The sequence below is a fragment of the Lissotriton helveticus genome, chromosome 3_1 (assembly GCF_964261635.1).
Source record: "Lissotriton helveticus chromosome 3_1, aLisHel1.1, whole genome shotgun sequence".
NCBI lineage: Eukaryota > Metazoa > Chordata > Amphibia > Caudata > Salamandridae > Lissotriton > Lissotriton helveticus.
The window spans coordinates 1396362291-1396383559 of NC_136061.1; the positions used below are offsets into that span (position 1 = coordinate 1396362291).

Below are 21269 nucleotides of genomic sequence, written 5' to 3' on the forward strand. Positions count from 1 at the left end.
TTCCAAAGCAATCAACATATATACTTCACACTGGTAGACAGCAGCAGTCATTGGGAGGCTAGGTCATTCGGGCACCATGTTAAGATGTTTTTTGATGTCCTTTTCAAGATAGTGCATCAATGACTACCAAAGATTTAACAGATGTTCATTTAAAGGACTTAATGGAGCCTCACCTGGGAGTAGCCTCTGCCAGCCAAACAGTAACTACAACTTGAGGATTTATCAGGGCTATTGATAGTCTTACCTACCACACCCAATGGGATCCAACATTTTACCAAACAATTGCGTCAAGAGGGGGTCACATGAATATCCATAAGCATGACAATTCTAGAGGTATTCGCTTGTGAGTGTTTGACTTTTTGTGGTGTTCCAGACAACTTCCACCTCAAAACCATCACAGGAGGAAGAGGATGCCTGCTGTTGTAAGGATTGGCTTTCCACTTCATTAGGGTCAAAAGATGTTTTGCCACCTTGGTTTACAGTTTAATGCATCTGCTTTGTGCTGTGTAAGAAAAAAAATCTAGAATATATCAGACATGTGGATATGGGTAAGAAGCTGGCCATGTAACATGGTGAATGCAGCACACTTGTCTCAAGGCTTGATCTAGGGAAAGGCAATTAAGGTACCACCAGTAAGGGGTCACTAGACTGCCACTGTAAGTGACAAATGTTACCATAGAGCCATGGAGAGCAGACAGCAAAAAGACACTTCACCAGAATGGAAAAATATGTTCTCCAGTTACATTGACATTGCAATTAAACAGCTTATGTTCAATGTGTGATTTTCTTGCATTTGAGCAAAGGGCATTAACTGTTTGCCATCTTACGTGTCCAAGATAATGGACTAGACATACATTTGTAATAATGTTTTGACCTCAAATAAGGCAAATACTGACAATTTGACCCTATTTGGTATTTGAGGTGCAGAATTATGAGACCTCTATAGGTAACATTGAAAATTGCATTTTACAATGCATTGTGGATTTAGGGATGATGATGTAGCCGGCAGAAGGAAGGGTCCGCCTCCCACCTTCATCTCTTCTATGCCCCATTGCCCTGGTACAGACTGTAGTTCCTGACTATGTGCTGCTTCTGCAGTTGCTTGTCAGTCATGTGCAATTCAACCTAATGCAAATCTCTAACTTAATGCTCCTTGGTGAGCTAAAGACAGGCACTCTACATTTTTTAGCGCAAACCACAAATCCTAGCATATTTAAGGGATCGTGGGACCAGATATCATAATCGTTCAAGGATAAAAATGTTTTTTAGAATGTATGACAATAAATCAGATGTCAGTGAATCATTATCTCTGCTAAACGATGGATGTAGACACCAATCACTCAGGGGAGAAACGCTTCACATACTGATCACAAAGACATCTGATGGTCTTAGGAATACATTTCCTCCCTCTATTCAAGACCTGTTTCAATTATTCACTTACAGCTCACTTCACTTCTCCTGAAGCAAAACCTTAAAGGCAAATCTTTTAGTGAGTCTAGATACCTCACAGTTAATAAGTAAGATTAAACTGTACATAGTAAGTCATTGAGCTTAAAAATAATACTAATGGCACTGGCTGGCAAAAGGAAAAACATTAGAAAACAAACATGAGTTAAAATATTTGGGCTGGTATTGGTCCAACCGGAGATTTTTAAATCCATGTTTAACCATAATGGCATTGGTTTGACATGGCTAGTATTGGCAATGAAGAAAAACAAAGAAAATCAATTTACATAATTTTAAACAGTTTAACTGGTGGCTACTTCTCAATTGGTTGGGTAATACAGAGATTTGCTTTCTTTGAGAATTAATGCTGTGCACTCTTGTTTGTCCTACGCTATAATTTATTTTTCTCCAATGTTAATAGCTGTCATTTCAAGGTGAAGCCATTCATTTTCATAAACATCATGGCACAGTAGAGACATTTAAGCCTTCATTTACAGAATTTAGGAAGGAGACCAAAGTAATATTACATATTAAAGTTGTTTACTGTTCATTACACAAATTTTATGTAACTAGAGTAAAGACATGCAGCCACATCATTTCTCTGCATGTACAATCCATGTTCATTACCATCAGCAAAACACTGGTGCTCATTTTTCACAATTTCATGTGTCAAAATAAGTGGAAATGGCGTTTTGGCATGTTATTTTTCATGTGTATCTTAATTTGAAAGCAATTTACATGACCGCTGACACCCAGGCATAGTGTGCCTTTGGGGCGTTGATTTTTATCTAGCAGTCTTCTTACTACAAAGGGTACATTACTTATGTCTGCGCTGCAGATGTACCCATTATTAAAACAATTCTTATCACATTGCACATACCTTTCCTACCCTCATTGGACCCTCCCCACACACCCTCATGCACCATCCGGCTGTCCTTAAAAGATCCTTGAGAAAGTGACCCTTCGGGGGACCCGTAGGGAATTGCAGCGCCGGCCCTACGAGGAGCAACAGCCCGATGATGAAGCATGACATCCCTTGGGGTGTGTGAGGGCATTAAAGGTCAAAGAGTGATCTTCTTTTGCCCCTTACCGGAGGGTCCGCTATACCTAGGATTTCTTTTCTCTTCCCCTTTTTCTCATTTTCATTACATGGGTGACTTTTTGAGCCCTTATGCATGGGTGACTTTTTGCACCCTGCTATAGGAACAGTGTCCTCTTGTTGTTTAAATGTTTTGCATTAGGAGCATGGACACTGGACCTTTATTAGCTCCTAGCCCCCCCTTCCTTTTTTGATATATCAATTTACAATAACCTAATGCTGCAACAAAATATTTTCTTAAATTAGTCAACCTAATCTAATGAGATGTCTAGAAGGTTAGATCCATAGCCATCAGTAAGGTCACAGTTTAGAAAGGGATAGGTAGATGTGTTGTTACATAGATGGGCTGTTCAAAATAATTGTGTTTTCAGACGAGCACATTTTTCTTGACTCCATACATTTGTACATACATGGCTCTGCATAAATGATTTACCCATACCATTCTTGGATATATTCAACATAATTCTACACTCACACAAGATGGATGCCGTCCTGAGACAACAAAGGAGATGGTTAGCCTTAAGCATTATAGTGAATGCATTCTCACAATAGCTCTTGTGACATGAACCAGAATTAAATGATGGTGGAAATGTCAAGAGTATTTAGAGACACCAGCATGGAGTACTCATGCGTCCCAGTTGTTTGGCTTTTTGCTCTTGCCTATGGAACCTGCTGAACTGAAGCCTTTAGAACCTGTTTTAGGTTTCACCTGGAGACATGCAGTACTGGAACTGTCCTGTCTTTTAACTGAACCTTTGGATTCCTGGATCTTTTTAACTGTCAGCATTTTAACTGCTTAACCACTGAAAAGTATCAGATGAAAGACAATTGCCTTTTTAAACAAATATATTGGATCCTACAAAAAAACAATGAGTCAACAGCTTCCTATGAGACTTTTTCTTAAGTGGAGTTCCTACATGGTGAACACCACAAGATCCTATCAAATATCCTTTTTCATGGATGAGTATTTGACTTAAGTACATGTGTTTAATTAGGAACCTGACAGCTTAGTCATTATTCTTATTTGCAGATAGAGGTACAACTGTGATAATATGTTACCCAGAATTATCCCTAAAGAAATAACAGTGATTCGAAGTAGTATCTTTTATCTTGTAGGATCGTAGGTAGTTGTCGCTAAGCAGCTGTTGAGTACCTCTCTAGTCCAAGCAACAGACTGCCATTTCAGTAGGTGTTTCTGTTCATAATTTCCCTTTTTTTCCCAGTATTTGCAGGTGTTCATATTATTGAAAACCTACTGGGCATGGTAAGTAAATTTGAGAAGCTTCTGCCTCCTAACGTTCTTGCAGACATGGTGCGTTGTATAAAGAGGGTTGAGTATTTTATGTTAGGTTTTGTGCATGGCTTCATAAATGTAGTGGCTAAAGCCTTAAGACATTTTGTGAACAAACCACCTGGATAGAAGATAGAATTGATGAGAAAAGAGCACAAATTAAAAGTTAAAGGGAAGGGAAGCATTTGCTTTGGGACACGGCTGAATCTGTGTGATTTTCAGTATTGAATCCAACAGTAGAAGTTTTCATGCATCACAGTTTGTATAGGACTAATTAAATCACTATTCAGTTAACTTAGTGGCTGGTATTAACACAATCAATAACATCAACTTTAAACTATGGATGCATGGGGCGTGGCTTACGCACCGACAAGAGATGGCGGACCCGGCGTAAGCTCCATTCTGACACGGAGCTTCATTGAACTTATCGAGCCTCCAATATCGGCTGTGGGACCTATGAAATGCCCGGAAACACACTTCTAGTTGTGAGGAGTTTGAAAAATGGTCCTGTTGCAGCCTCTGTGCTGTTTTCACCCCTTTTGGACTGCCGGTAATTGTCGTCCTGCTCGGATCGCGGGCGGCCGCCATTTTGTGCCGCTGAGCCCGCGGTCCTTCATACCTTCCCTGCAACATCCCGGTACTTTTTTTTTCTGCCTTTACTTGCTGCGCTGCCTCTAACTGTTCATTCCTACATCTTCCAATGGCTTAAGTCGCAGTTTCCGCTGTTTTACTCGCCCAACCACTATGTTTGCTGATTTTTTGAAGTGTATGGCTGCCATTTTAGGGTGTCTCATCAGAGCTTCCTTTTTAATACCTGCTCAACTTTCAGTGCCTTTGCCTTGTTGCAGTTATGAAGTCTCTCCTTTTTTATGTATGGCCTTTCATTTGAAGACGGAGCTCTCTGTGGTTTGATATAAACTTGCTTCTTTATATCATTTTAGTGGAGACTTTTCTTTTGCCTCACTGCTGAAGTTAATAGCGGTTTTCTCCACTTATTTTCACCAACTCACCACTGAATACAGGCCTTTATTGCAGCGCTTGGTCATTGGTCATACTTTTGCCTCATCTTGGTCATTTCGATGTGCGCTGGTCCCTTCTATTGATTCGTGGAGGGCATTTACTTACTATATATATTCTTTTTGGTGTATTTTTTATTTTTATTTTTTCTTCAACATGGCACATGATACTCATACTACGAAAGCATCTGTATCTGGGACAAAACAGAAGAGACCTAAAAATGACCTTCCGTCGCCTATTCTCTCGTCCCAAAATCCAGTCCTGGATTTTATTTTAGATGAAGTCCGTGGCCTCCAACCTTTTATGTCTGCGACCAATGAAAAACGGAGTCAAATTGAGGAAAGATGGGTCGTAATGGACAGTAAGGTTTAGAACTTGGAACAACGTGTTAGCGACAGAGGATATCTCTTCAAAAACTCCTTTACTGGAACAAGAAATTCATACCCTAAAACTACATACTGAGGACCTTGAAAATCATAACCGTAGAAATAACCTACGCCTTTATGGTCTTCCAGAAAATATTGAAGGTTCTGATATGGTTTAATTTCTACAAAAATTCCTGCCTGACCTATTAGAGCTTCATTCTACAACGACTCCCCTCAACATACAACAAGCACACCGATTAGGTCGCCTCAACCCAAATGCCTCTAAACCACGAGGCATTACTATGCTCTTTCTCGAATTTACAGAATTAATGCTTGTGCTGAAGGCTGCCAAACTTAAACGTCGTCTCATATGGTCTGGTCATAATCTCTTCATTTCCCAAGATGTCTCCAATGCCACGAATACGCATCGTAAATAATTCTTAGCTCTTCGTCCTCAGATGAGACAACTTCAAATCCAATATGGAATTCTTCACCCTTGTCTTTGCAAGACTACCTATAACGGTCGCACACGCTCTTTTGATGACCCGAAGAAACTTGGTCTATATCTGCAAACTATCTCATCCTCTGGAATGGACACTAATGACTAACCTCTTCTTCCTTTTTTCTTAGCATCATCTCTCCCTTCCTAGATTGTTCATATGTTCCTTGGCCCTTTACTATGTTGTTTTTCCATTCTCTATGAGGCTCTCTCTCTTTCTTTTTTCCGTTTTTATTCATCGCTATGGTCCGTGTCCCTTTTGACGTCTCTATGCTCCCGCTGCTCAGGTGTCTTCTTTTTTGCAGACCTGGCTGTTCTGCCTTGTTCTGTTCACTTCTTTCTTCTTTTTTTCTTCTTTTTCTTTTCTTTTTCTTCTTTCCTATTCTTCTTTTTTCTCTTTCTTCTTTACTATCCCCGCTTATGTTATTTGTTCTCCTCCTAATCTGGTGTGTATCTCTATTACTGGTTCTCTCTCAATATATACTTTTTCTTGTTTTGTAATGATATCTTTCTCTGATTTGTCCCTGAATTTCTTAAATGTTTAGTCTTCTTTGTATCGTTTTTTGTATATTCTCCATTTATATGTTCTGTTTTCTCTTTCAGATGTTCTCCTGAAGTGTTTCACACCCTTAAGTGTATTACCCTCCTTACCCTCCAGTTTGTGTAATGTTGTCACGTGGAATGTCCGTGGTCTCGGGAATCCGATTAAACGACTAAAGGTATTGTCCCATTTATCCAAGCTTAATTCTCAAATTGCTTTTCTTCAAGAAACGCATTGTACTGAAGCCGAATCTCTCAAGTTAAGGAGACAATGGGTTGGTCAGGTTGTGTACTCTTCTACATCCAACAAAAAAGGTGGTGTTGCCATATTGTTTCATAAATCCTTATCTGTACAAATTTTATCCACCCGAAATGATGAAGACGGTCGTTGGGTAATTTCAAAGATTGTGCTACAGAACAAAACTTTGACTTTATTAAATATATACGGTCCTGTTAAACCTGAACCTAAATTTTGGAATGTTGTTAAAGTTTTACTCTCCTCAACTGATTGTCCCAATGTTATTGTTGCTGGTGACTTTAATCAATGGTTAGACCCTTTTTCAGACAAAAATGTAAATTTAACCCAGATAAAATGCACAAAGCCTTTCAGTCTGCCATTGCCTCTCGACCAATGTATGATGTTTGGAAGACGTGTAATCCTGATTTACTTGAATACACTTTTTTCTCCAATGTACATCACACTAGATCTAGAATTGATTATATTTTAGTTAGTAAATCCATGTTGTCTTCTATTCAGGCTTCTAATATTGGTTCCATTTTTATTTCTGATCATGCCCTAGTTTTTGCCACCTTTGACCTTTCCCATACTTACTCTCAATTTAGTCGTTGGAAACTGAATAATTTTTTACTGTCTGATTCTGTTTTTGTTAAAAAGGCCAATACATATATTAATGAATTTTTCACTCTTAATAACCCTATTGATACTTCTGTTCCCAATACCTGGGATGCTTTCAAGGCCTCCTTTCGTGCATTCACCTTCTCATATGTTTCACACAAAAAGAAACTCACTAGGAAAAAATATGAGGATCAATCATGCCAAATCAAAGACTTAGAACATACTTATTTTACCTCTAAATCTTCTTCTGCCCTTCTTCAGTTGTTCAAAGCTAAATCTGAACTCAATAAATTGGCAACGACTGAAGCTTGTAATATTTTACTTAAAATTAAATCTAAGTATCAAGGCGGCCAAAACAAAGCAGGTAGAATGCTTGCTAATTACCTGAAGATTAAATCAGAACGTAAAACAATTGGTCCTATCTTGAACGAATCTTCTAATAAACTAGTTTCCTCAGATGAAGATATCGCTGATGTTTTTCATAAATATTATCAATCTCTTTCCTCTGATGACAAATTTCCCTTGAATCATAATTTAGCCACTTTTTTCCGGCCTTTCACCTCCAACTTCCTTGTCTGATCAATTTGATACTTTAGAGGAACATATTTCTTCTCAAGAGATAATTAACGCTATAAAATCACAAAAAAAAATCAAAGGCCCCTGGACCTGATGGTCTTACCGCTGAATTTTATACCACTTTTACTCCCATTTTTGTCCCCAAGCTTTTAGCACTTTTTAATTCTTTTATTGCTGATGCCAATGCGTCTGGATCCTTTATGGATGCATTGATCATTATAATCCCTAAACCTGACAAGGATCACTCTCTCTGTAAGAACTATCGCCCTATATCCCTAATAAATTATGATTGCAAAATGTTTGCTAAAATTCTAGCTACCCGTCTTGAAAATATAATTCCTCTATTAATTAAAACAGATCAAGTCGGGTTTGTTAAGGATAGATTAGCATCAGATAATGCAAGAATGTTTGCCAATATTATTTCTTAGGCCAAAAAATACAAGTCCCCCCTTGCCGCATTATCATTAGACGCTGAGAAGGCCTTTGACCGTATTAATTGGCAATTTATGTTTGCTACTCTCCAATGGTTCGGTTTTGGTCCTTCTTTCATTTCCTTCATTAAATTATTATATTCATGTCCTAAAGCTAGCATTTTTGTTAAAAATCACTTTTCCAAATCTTTCTCATTGTACAGAGAGAGGTACTAGACAGGGATGTCCTCTTTCCCCTTTATTATTTATCCTTTGCCTTGAACCTTTCTTAGAGCGTATCCGTGTTAACTCACAGATTAAAGGCTTTCAACATAATTCCATAGAAACCAAAATCTCTGCTTACGCAGATGACATACTGATTTACACGTCCAACCCTATTGAATCCCTTCCTCCTTTTTTGTCCGAAGTCAGATTATATTCCAGTATTTCTGGCTATAAATTGAATCTCTCTAAAACGGAAGTCCTTTCTCTAAATTCTATTTGTTACCAGTTTATGTTTAATAATTCTGAGTTTACATGGTGTCCCTCCAAAATTAAATATCTTGGAATTTGGTTTTCTTCTTCTTTAAATACAACAATAAAGTTTACGTTTCATGCATTAATCTCCAAACTTCAATCACTTTTGCTCACTTGATCACCTCTATTTTTATCTTGGTGGGGCAGATTAGATACCATCAAAATGATGATTGCACTGCATGTTTTATACACTTTATCCATGCTTCCTATTAAAATTCCCTTCTCCTATTTCTCACAAATTAATTCTGCTTGTACTAAATTTTTGTGGAACAAGAAGCACCCCGTATTGCTCTTACTAAACTCATACGTCCTAAGGGAGAAGGTGGTGTACGCTTTCCAAACTTTAAACTGTATCATTCTGCATTCTTGCTTAAACAATCTTTTGCATTGGCATATGACTTTGGTGACACCCCTCCTCCCACATGGGTTATCTTTGAACGCTCCCTCCTTAAATATTTTTCCTATCAAGACGTTGTTTTTATGTCCAACAGCACTTTTATTTCCACTAACCCCATCTTAAAGTACTCCCGAAACCTGTTATATCTGACTTTTTCTACTGGCTTCACACCGCTCCAATGCTTTTTACAACCTTCCTTATGGTTCAATACATTTCTTAAATACAAGGTTAAATCCTTCTATTTCAAATACATATGTTCTTGAAAGACCCAAATCCCACATTGAAACTGCCTGGGAAACTGATTTATCTATTTCTATCCCCATTCTAACTTGGGATAAATTGCGGTCTAAATTGTTCAAAGTTTCTTCTGCTGCTCGTATAACCCAATCTTTGTATTTAATTTATAATAGAGCCATTTTTACTCCTGTTTGTATTTCTAGATTTTCACCATCTTCACCTCCAATGTGTTGGTCTTGCTCTACTGTTAGGGGTTACTGTTACTGTTTTTAACCCTGCCACCCCACCACCATCTAGCCAGCAAAACATACCGAAGACGATTGAAGGCTCGGCGAGAAGAAGGAGTGAGACGGCGGTGGACATCTGCAAGCGGTCGGCATACAACGTGGGAACAAGAACCAGTGCTTCCCAGGACGACGAAACATTGGTGAATGTAGCGGCGGACACATCAGGAGAAGAGCGCCGATATCTGAGATCCGAGTTAAGGGAATGGGAGCGGAGATGCAGCGGAGCGATGAAGAGGAGCTGAGACGCCTGCACACGGTGATGCCGGGAGGCGGAGACGCACAGTAGCAGAGGACGGTGGGAGAAGCGGAGGTGAGAGTCCGTTAGAGGGCCAAACGAGGATAGACCCTAAGCAGATCCTCGCAGCAATTGACACGCTACACTGACACCTATTCAGGAGAGGAGATTAAGGCGCTAACGTGAGGAACCGGAGAGTAAACAACGACGTGCCTGACCTTAAAATGGCGGCGACAATGGACATGTAGAGGCTAAGTCCGGGAAAACGCCAACGGAGAAAATTAGGAATAGAAACAAGAACATGAGGAAAAACAACAAAAGAATTAAAATGGAAAGGAAAAAAGAGGACAATTAGGATATAGAAAAAAAAAAAAAAAAAAAAAAAAAAAAGAAAGAGACTCACAGACAAGTGAAAAGTAAAATCAGAAAAGAAAAAAGGACTATGAGAGAGAAAAGAGAAAGGAAGAAGGAGCCATAGATAGAGAAAGAGGACTAATATTACAATACAAAGAGAAAAAAGACTGTTACCACACTAAAAAGACTGTTACGGTGGCGGACATCTTGTAAGGACTCATTAGACGAATTGAATAGGGAGAAGGGCATTTAAGTCTCAATGCATTAAAAGATAACAGATTCCAATCACAAGTTAATCATGAATAAATAAATAAATACAGATATCGGAGGTCTAAAGGTCACTAGAAGGTGAACACAGACGTAGAAATTAGACAAAACAAAAGTATTATAAATATACATCTAATCAAACACACTCCATACCAATCAAAATATGATGGACCATTATTTAGAACGAGACGGCACGAACGCACATATCATTAAATACCCTTCCAATCTATCTAAGAACGCAGCTAAAAAGTTTAAACATAATCTACTAAGAAAAAACCCAGACACGCTAGTCTTGGACCCATCTTTTAACAAAGATAAAGGAACGATTATAAACGATTTGATATTCTTCACTAGAAGAACAGCGATATGGCGCAATATCATCACAGAAATGCTTAATATAGAAAGTATAACTAACATACCACATGGCACAAAACTTAAGAGCCAACCATCAACTAGAGGTAGAGCGAACCTATGCATAACGATATATAAGAACGGTATAGTGCTCATACAAGCAGCGGACAACGAGTTAAACAAATTTGACAACCTGTTTTCAACCTTAAAAGGAGGCGTAATGAAGACTAGTTCCCATACAGAACCGACCACACAAGATCACACCATGGACCACAGAGCTGCCAAGTCAGGTTACATACCAGACACAAACCTCCAGGATCAAATACTTCCTGCAAATCAAGAGGTCATAAGCGGAATAAGAAGATCGCAGCTGAGGAGGGGCGAAACAAAAACAAAATTGGACACACAATGTGCAGACATAAACAGGGAAATTTCACAGATGGAAAACTCAACACAACTCCTCAAGTCTAGAAAGGACACAGGAAGACTTGAAGTGGATACACCGAGCGCAAATACCACCCAGAAACCCTGTAAGAGGGTAGAAGCAACATCTAGCATCACAGACAGGTCATCGCCGGCGAATAGGACACCAAATGAGAACACTGAAATTGCGGATATAGAAGATAACAAGGCTGTACACGACATGGTCATTGACGGAACAGACCACCTAATTAAGGATGTTATCGAAAGCAACACGGCGGTCCAAGATGTGAACAGAGAAGGAGCAGACCACCAAAGCAATGTCGATATCGAAAGCAACTCGGCGGTCCAAGGCTTGAACCGAGACGGAGCAGTCGACCAAAGTAATGATGGTATTGAAGACAACACGGCGAGCCAAGGCTGGAAAGTGAACAGAAACGGAACAGACTACCAAAGTAAGGATGTGAGTGAAGACAACTCGGCTGTCCAAGACTTGCTCAGAAACGGAGCAGACTACAAAATTATCGATAAGAAGGGAAGAGATCAGAGGAAGAGGTCAAAACTCATACCAGGAAACCCAAAACAAGGGCATAGAAATAGGAAAATGAACAAACTTAATGCCTCATTACAAATTCGAAGAACAATCAAAGAGCTTCAATCACAAATGGGCAGGATTCTATGCACGGCCCAAGAGATGAAAGAGATGCTTGAAATCACAGTGAGCACCCACAAAAAAGTCGAACAAATCCAAGAAGCATTACTTAATCTCCAAATAGAGGGAAATAAGATGGCATTGCCCCTATCAAACAGGCAAAATCGACCTGACAGGAACCTCAATCAGCTAACGGAAGAAGAAACGCTATCCTTACTTCGGGAATACGAAAACACCGACAAAGTTAGAGGGGAGAAAATCAAAACAGTCCGGATCGATGCTAACAGAATAGCAAGAGTCAATGAAAGGAAAACCAATCTTAACAACCTACAACAAATACAACTAACTGCGAACTCACAGAACGAGGTCACACAGAGCACAGGGAAACCGCTAAAATGCCTACTCCTTAATTGTAGATCGGCAGCAAAACACGCATCAGATATTGCTGACCTTATCATGAACAAAGAAATTGATGTGTCAATTCTGACGGAAACGTGGCTATCAGAATCCTCATCTCCATATATGGACCTACTAGTTCCCCCACAGTATAGGATTGTGAGACTCGATAGGCCAAAAAAGTTAGGAGGGGGGGTCGCCTGCATTTACAGATCTGAAATAGAAGTAAAACTAATTCCATCAGAACCACTTGAATCCTGCGAACACCTAAATCTCAGGATAAGATCAGAGGATAATCAAAAATGCAATCTTCATGCACTCTACCACCCTCCAGGTAATAACACTTCCTTCATAGACAAGTTAATGGAAATCATCACCAGCGAAGACAACTCAGAAACTAATAACATTGTCCTGGGGGACTTTAACTTACACTGGGATGATAAAGACGACAAACAGGTCAACGCTCTGAAAGAACTTCTAACAGAGTTAAATCTTAACCAAGCATGCACAGAGCCAACACACGAAAAAGGAGGCACGATAGACTGGATAATATCAAAAACTAACAATACCTCAATCATATCAATTGAGCCATGCGACTGGTCAGATCACCATGCCATAACCTTCCTGATAAACAATCTGAAACGGAACAAGACCTTACAACCCACCAGACATAAGAAATGGATGCGAGACATGAAAGATCCGAATATGGCCTTATTAGTGGAAAGCTGTGAGAAGAAATTGATCCCACCAAACAACTTGCAGAGCGTAGAGGAACTTACTGACCATTACACTAAAACAGTAACGAATATAGTCAACACTACGATGCCACTAAAAATGAAAAGAGTCACAGAGAAGACAAAAAACCCATGGTTCAATGAAACACTTAATGAAGAAAGGAGGAAACTAAGACTAGCGGAAAGGAAATGGAGACAACAACCATCATCACCTGAACTGAAAGCACTCAGAAGAATAAGAAGCGAATATAACAAAAAGGTACTAAACTCCAAAAAAGAATTTATCAGATCTGAACTAGATAACGCCAAAAACAGACCGCGGAAATTATTCGAGATTCTAAAACAACAATCCAATAAATTAGCTAAAACCAGCCAAGAAACCACAAAAACGCAAATAAGCTGTGAAGAATTCTCAACATTCTTCACAGAAAAGGCAAGCAAGTTGGAAAGAGAGCTCAGGAAAGAAGCTGACAACATTGGCAATACGTACAGACAGAATCCCATTATCACCGTAGAAAACACCATTGAGAGGACTAAAAACAAGGCACAATGGGAGAACTTCAAACTACTGGATCAGAATAACATAGCCAGAACACTATCTGACATCAAACCTAACAATCACTATAATGATCCACTACCATCTAAATGTGTCAGAGAAATAAACCACATTGTGATTCCCATCTGGACGAAAATAATAAACGCCTCTCTATCACAAGGGATCCTTCCAGACTGCCTAAAAACAGGTCAAGTCGTCCCTATCATCAAGAAACCGACAGCGGACCCAGCAGATCCAAACAACTTTCGCCCAGTGACCAACATCCCTATACTTGCCAAACTCATAGAGAAATGCGTACAAAAGCAACTAAATCAACACATAGCTAATTTCTCGCTACTAGACGACTGCCAATCAGGATTCAGGTCAGGACATAGCACAGAAACAGCGATCCTGCATATTGTTGATGATGCACTACAGGCACTGGACCATAATCAAACATGTCTACTTATCCTTCTGGACCTATCATCAGCATTCGACACGGTAAATCATGAAAAATTACTGAAACGACTCCATGACAGGATGGGAATGGCTGGAAATGTGCTTAAATGGTTTGAATCATTCCTGCAGAATAGAACGCAAAGATTCCTGGTCAACCAATCACTCTCACCAACATGCCCTAATTCAATTGGAGTTCCACAAGGCTCTACATTATCGCCATCACTGTTCAACCTTTACATCGAACCACTCACTGAAATCCTCAGAAAGTCGAAAATATCCTACCACATGTACGCGGATGATACCCAGATATATATCAAGATCACATCCAGGGAAGATATCTCGAGAATGAATGAGACATTAAAATTGACACTACGATGGCTAGCTGACAACCATCTAAAACTAAACACACAAAAAACGGAATTCTTGCTAATATCCCCACCGAAGATACACACACAAGTGAAGGAATGGACCAACATGATTACAGCATTAAATTGCACCCCTACCCTAGTGGGCTCAGCGAAATCACTAGGAATCACACTAGATGAGAAGTTAAACATGAAATCCCATATCAACACAATGGCAAAAAGCGCCCGCTACCATCTGAACTACATCAGAAAAGTGAAACCATTCATATCCAAAGCAGACCTCAAACTGGCAGTTCAGGCTCTTGTTATCGCGAGGATTGAATATGGATGTACGACGCTAGCGGGGCTTCCAAAAATTTCAACAGCACCCCTGAAGGCATGTCTCAATGCGGCGGCAAGACTAATAACTGGATCAAGGAAATTTGACCACATTTCGCCACACTTGAAGGCATTAAATTGGTTGCCATACGAAGCCAGAATCCAGCTAAAAATAGCATGCATAACTCATAAGGCACTCCACCACAAGACACCCAACTACCTTGCTCAGAAAATTAAACTATCTGGAGGGAACAGACCAGCCAGGAGCACAAAGGAGCTTATGTTGAGACCTGCCATCTTCCGGAAGAAGAAAACTTACGACAGAGCTTTCTCAGGAGCAGCACCTAGAATCTGGAATTCACTTCCTTCTAACATTAGAAAGATTGAAAACACTATATCCTTTAAGAGGGAAACTAAGATCTTCCTAATGAGTAAATTCCTTCCATAGTCAGAATATAGGAAGACAGAAGGCATGCGCATTGGCAGGAATTGAAACAGACTCAGAAAATAAACATTCAGGATCGTCGGATTCAGTTACACTTTATATTGTGCTATGTATTAAGTCATGGTTCGTACTTATGTTGATATAATCTATATTCCTGTAGAAATTTGCTCTTATATTTTATGTGCCATATATATACCTACCTCCTAATGTTGTGAAAGTTGCTACTACGATACTGATTAGAACTACCTCATGTAATGTGAAGCGCTCTGATACCCAAGGGTCTTGTTCGCGCTATACAAAACTCTAAATAAATAAATAAATAAATAAATAAATAGGGGTACATTGATTCATCAACTTTATGAATGTTCTAATGTTCTTGTATTTTGGAAATCTGTTTGGAATATTTGCATGACAATTTTCAAATGTGATCTCCCATTATCATTACCAAATGTTTTTTTAGGTTCTTCTTCTCCTGATATTGATGACACATCCCCTATTTCCCTGTTATTTGACCTTTTTATTGCTCTTGCCTTTAAAGTTATCTTGTCATCATGGAAAGATAACTCAAATATCTTTAGTAACCTGGTGGAATCTTGTTTGTGATGAACATAGGATTTCTACTGTCTCCTCTACTTCCCTTTCTCACAAAATTAAATCTGACCTTTTACGGTTACCTTTTATTACGTTTCTCTTCTCTTCTGCTCCCATTTCCTAGTTTATTCCTGTTTCTTTTTCTCTTCTATCTTTCCTTTTCTTTACCACTTCCGTTTGCAATTTTTCTTCTCAACTATCCCTTCCCTTTTTCTTCTCTTTCTTTCTCTTTTCTTCTTTCCTATCTTCTTTGTTTCTCTTTCCCTTTCTCCTTTCTTTCTCTCGTAGATTAATATTAGTTTCAATATCATTTCATTGTTTCATTTGCTTATTTATATGTATTGAACTGTTCTATGTATATTTTCTATTTTAACATTTCTCTTTGCCCATGTATTGATTTGTTTTGTTTCATGTAAAATTCAATAAAAATCTCAAACAAAAAAACCCAAAAAACGTTAAACTATGTGCACTCGCATTCGCGGTGCACTAAACCTTTTGACATAATTGTAAATTATTAATGACACAATTAAGGACTTTTGTAATACGGGTCTTTGCCAGCCCTCAACAATTAAGATTTTGATGCCCTTAGAGTTTAGAAAAATGAATACATCACATGCATAACTAAGTGAATACATAAAGGAAAATTACGTTGCAATGTAATGAGCAGTGCTATCAACTTTAGGATTCTTGATTTCTTAAAATATGTCATGCCGCCAGTTACAAGAGACCTATACATAGCGCAGAGTAGAATTACAAGTCTTACCAAGTATTGAGACAACACTGGATTTGTTGGTTTCAGCACTCTTTCTGCATCTAGTCTAAAGCCGGAAAGTACCCGCACATCAAACATCACTATTAGAAATAAGCACTGCTTCTTTAAAATAGATCACTGTTATTTGATGCATGGTTGCGAGTGAAATATGCCTTAATTAAGATGTTATTGCCCTATTTATTAAATGAACTGGATGCACAGATTGGTAAATCTGAATTAATTATTGAACTATATGTAGGACCTGCTCCTTCAATGGTATTAGACAATAGGGTAAGCCGCAGCGAAATTGTAAGGGATCTTGTAAGCCTATATGTGCAGCTGCAGGAATCTATAGTATTTAGGACCATCAGTGATTAGGATGAGTTAGGTGAACAGCACACTGTGGAAAAAATCGGCCTGCCTTTGATTAGAGTAGGGCTTTGTCTTTCTTGATAATATGTCATTCGTGTCACAAAAATCTTCATACAAGGCTGATATCAAGCAACTTCCAGTACAAGAAAAAATAGGATGTAAGACTGCAATATCCTTAATATACATTTCAATAATAGTGTACCAAAGTGCTTCCAGATCAGTACCCTCCACACAACAAAGGACCTCACCATTGAAGGAATCAGTGTGGTACGGTTCCATTCTATCCTCTTAATTTTCAGTTGTCTAATAAATGGCCTGTTTTTTTCATAAGGAGGAGCAATACAATTACAAATATAATATTGACATTTTAGTTAATTGAAAATGTAAAATAACATTTTCTTATGTCTGCAGTGTTCATTGATTAAGTCATTGAGTAACCTGTAAATATTTAGTATGGAAATGCACATCGGGGATTTGATCAATCTATATATATTTAAATATTCTCATTTTTGTTTAGCTGTTAAAATTATGGCTACAATTTTGCATTGTGATCTCACCTTCATGTCGGTCTCCAACCTTGACGGGGTCTGACTCATGGCTTGGCTCACTGGTACCGTATATATTAATGGCACGAACTCTGAATTTATACTCTCGGTCGGACTGCAGGTTTGTGATGTTATACGAAGTACTGCGACAGGCGGCAAGATCTTCCCATTTTTTATCCACTGAGTTCCAACCTTCCAATGTGTAGGACTGTACCACACTGCCACCATCATAGGAGGAGCCATACCAAGACAGTGTAAGGGAGGAGCTACGTATATCTGAGGCACATGGCTGCTTTGCTGGAGGGTCGGGTCTATCTGCAAAATTTAAAAAATCTAATATTAATTTATATATTTTGTCTGTTTTGGAATATCACACCCACAAATTAATGGATGAAAAACAGTAAATCAGAAATCAGAAAGAGATACATATTATGCAAAATGGAATAGCTTATAAAACCATGCGACACAATGAATTTCCATTTGCAGATGGGTCCAGAAAAACTACAAAATTAGAACAAAACATGAGTTTGAGTTCACTGTGTAACACATGTAATCTACAAAGAAGTGCATTGAGTATACCACAACCAATTGCTTAAATATAGAGCAATGTAAGTGTAGAACTTATTTCACTCTCTTCTTATACACTTGAAGACTGAAAATATCGTGGCAGGAGATGCCATGAGCTTGGAGACTTGAAGTGTGTTACATAAGTCTTTTAATCATGTGTGATCAAGCAATGGGCTTTAGCATCTTGTGAATCCTATACACAAGATGCTAAAAAACAATGTTGGTTGATATTGTCTCATCATAATCTGTACACAAAAGAGCATTTTCCAAATGTGAGTTTTTTTTCTAAAAAGTTATTTGATATGCTTTCCAAGAATAACATTTCCTGACTGAATTTTATGCATAGTCTTTTGATACTAAAGAACTATTTGAGAAATATACGTTGCAAAAGTAGCACAGAGCAATTGTTTGTTCAGTAACACATTTAATAAAAATGGCTAGGTTTTCTAGTATGATTACTTGCTATTAAGAGATTTAATTTCTTTTAAAACTAACTTCCACTTTAAAGGACAACTTTCACAATAAAAACAACCATTTTGCTCTAAGTACCCTGAGAAAGTTTCGGAAATTGCCTATTGTCTCAAAATCTAACATTGCCTCGAATGATTGGTTTGCCGGATGGAAAGGAGGAACAGGTGGTAAAGGAAGGGTAGAGCAGCATTTTTCCTGGCTAGTTCCCTTGAACACATTTTTAAACGCAGAAAGCCAGAAGCTTCCTCATGTATTTGTTCTTCTCCTTTTATCTACCAGCGTTTAAAGGCAGATCACTTTTTTTTTTATTGTTCCAGTGATCATATCTGAAGATGAGCTGGTTCAGAATGGCTTCAAGTTGGAAATTGATTAGGGACACAAGAGCATCTATGGTAGCAGTTAAGATATTTAAGAGTCTTGTGGCGTGTTGAAACAAACAGGTGGCCTTCATGCTTCGTTTTGATATGATGTGATCCGATGTTAAATCACTAGTGCTGCCAGATATAATGGACTTCATGGCTCAAAACTGGAATACTGAGGCTTAATCTGCTTTTAACTAATGGTTTTGGGAATGGCAATGACTGAAAATTTAAAAAACAAAGTGAAAAATAAAGAGATGAAGCAGTATAAGATTGTACTTTTATGTTTGTGAAGCCAGGAGGACTGCAACAGCACAGTTAAGCAGTATACTTGGCCCTATCACTGGTGAGATGCCAGCACTAAGAAAGAAAAAAAAAGATAGACATTAAGTTTTTCCAGCACATGTACCTCTTTGAGCTCTCTTGCAAACGATGGGTTAGATGTAGAGCTTGGTGTCAAGGATACTCCATCACAAACATGACGGGAACCCTGTCTACTGTATTACACATTCCATAGGAAATCATGCACTGGACATACGGTGGATAATATATTTGTCACATTTGTGATGGAATATACCATCCACCAAACTCTAAATTAGGTCATATATTTTATTTGGTTATTCAGGGACATACATTGTTGCAAACCCTGCATCAAAATCTTATTTTAGCCTGAAGATATGATGAAAAATGCAGATAGTTTTCATTTTATTAACATATTTGATGCAAAAATTGTTGCATTTCTCAAATGGACAAACACAAATCCCAGAATACGCTTGTGCAAGAACACATCCCTGACAAGACTTGAGCCCGATCCGTATTCCTCTACATCTCCTGAGCATGGGGCACTTATGGGTTTTCTAAGGGTTCTGCATATTTGCTGGCAATAAACTGGATGCAGTGGATTTGGGAAACACTGAAAACAACTTAAGGCAAAACATTGCTTTAGTATACCAATCAACCCTGGGCGGTATATAAACATATCACCGAAATATATTTCCCACATATATAGAACCTTACACATTCCAAGGGTTCTATCTCTGGTGGTTGTGTTTCTGGCTGGTAGTATGCACAGAACATGATGATTGCCAGAAAAACATGAACGTTCCCTCCAGTCTCCCTCACAGAGAAACATATCCTTGCATAGTCTTGGCTCCAATGTGTGATCCGCTGGGTATCCGGAGTGAGTGGTACAAAAGCTGTATGGAGTTTTCTATGGCGCCATGGGACCCACAGGCGATAAAGTGAGTGCAGGGAATTTGGGAAATTTGGAAATCAACTGAAAGCAAAATAAGAGTTTAGGGTGCATGTATTTTGATTACAAGTATCACCCCCTGGGCTTTATGGAAACACTACAACCGTATATTTTTCATATGTATGTAGGACAAAACTTTGAGCTTGTAAACACCACTTTGATGGCCAGACACTGCAGGGATTTTTTTCTTAGGCTAAATATCATATCCAAACAGTGTCTTGCTCTTTGCTGGGGCAGAGACACTTTTACAATGCTTTTTTTGCAAATTTCCTCCCACCACCGCTCCCTGATAGCATGGTAGAGATGGTAGGAGAGAATGTGGGAGGAGTTAGTCTTTTCATCCCAGCCTCTCTCCACCCCCTTGCCTCCCGCCAACAGAAAAAAGTGGTTCAAGCTGGTAGCATAGCTAAGGTAGAGCTATGGACACTTATAGCTGCCATTAGCTACTACCTAAGCCTTACCCACCAGCATTATCCATGGATGCACTTGGAAGGAAGTGGCTAGGGAATTCTTCCAAGGTCCATCTGATGTGTGTGATATTAAAAAGGCAGCTCGGAAGAGAGCACCAGACTGCCCCAGTCAGGAGTTTGCTGAGGCCAAGTAACAAAACACCAGCCTGCTGCACGCTAGAATGGGTGCTCTCTTGACGGGGGTGTACCGGTCCAAATATCACTGCTCCAAAACTCCGCCAGGTAATCTCTCCTGGTAATGAAGAAAGCACTCACAGGGCGGGTTTCCAATCAGATGTATTCAGAAAGATGGAAACCTCGGCACACCAGACGCGTTTCGGCACTCAGCCTTCAACAATTGATGAACCACCTACCCACCCCCAACCAGGCATACCCGCCCACCCGCCCCCAACCAGGCATACCCTGCCTTCTCGCAGCATGAGAAGCATAAACATAAAATGGTATTTAAAATACAATTTTATGTTTCTGGTTCTCGCACTGCGGGAAAGCAGTCGGGCGACGCTCCTCCACCTTAATGGAGGAGCAGCCCCTGATGAATACCATTCATGTTGGTCACAAGAAACAGGTGCTATTCAGTCCCATGATGCCCCTTTGAGGGTGCTTTACAAAAACACAGAATATTGTTACAGTGATGTTTTTTCATTTGAATACTCTGCCAAAAGGTTGTTGCTATTCCAAATTACATACTGTCATACTCTTCATGCTCATACTTATTGTGCGCCATTCAAAGTTGTAATTATAAAACCAATAGCCTGGTTTAAAAGAGATTAAATTTTGCAAATATTTATTCAAATTCTCTTTTG

The 21269-nt window shown here is 39.0% G+C and overlaps 1 protein-coding gene across 2 annotated transcripts in view; it reads right to left on the minus strand.

Annotated features, from left to right (window-relative positions):
* MYLK (myosin light chain kinase) overlaps positions 1–21269 on the minus strand; it is a 1918108-nt gene that overhangs the window by 214112 nt on the left and 1682727 nt on the right. For both annotated transcript variants that reach the window (XM_078682035.1, XM_078682036.1), the window contains one exon: positions 17360–17662. In XM_078682035.1, coding sequence (XP_078538161.1) covers positions 17360–17662 — 303 coding nt within the window. The remainder of the gene's footprint in view (positions 1–17359; positions 17663–21269) is intronic.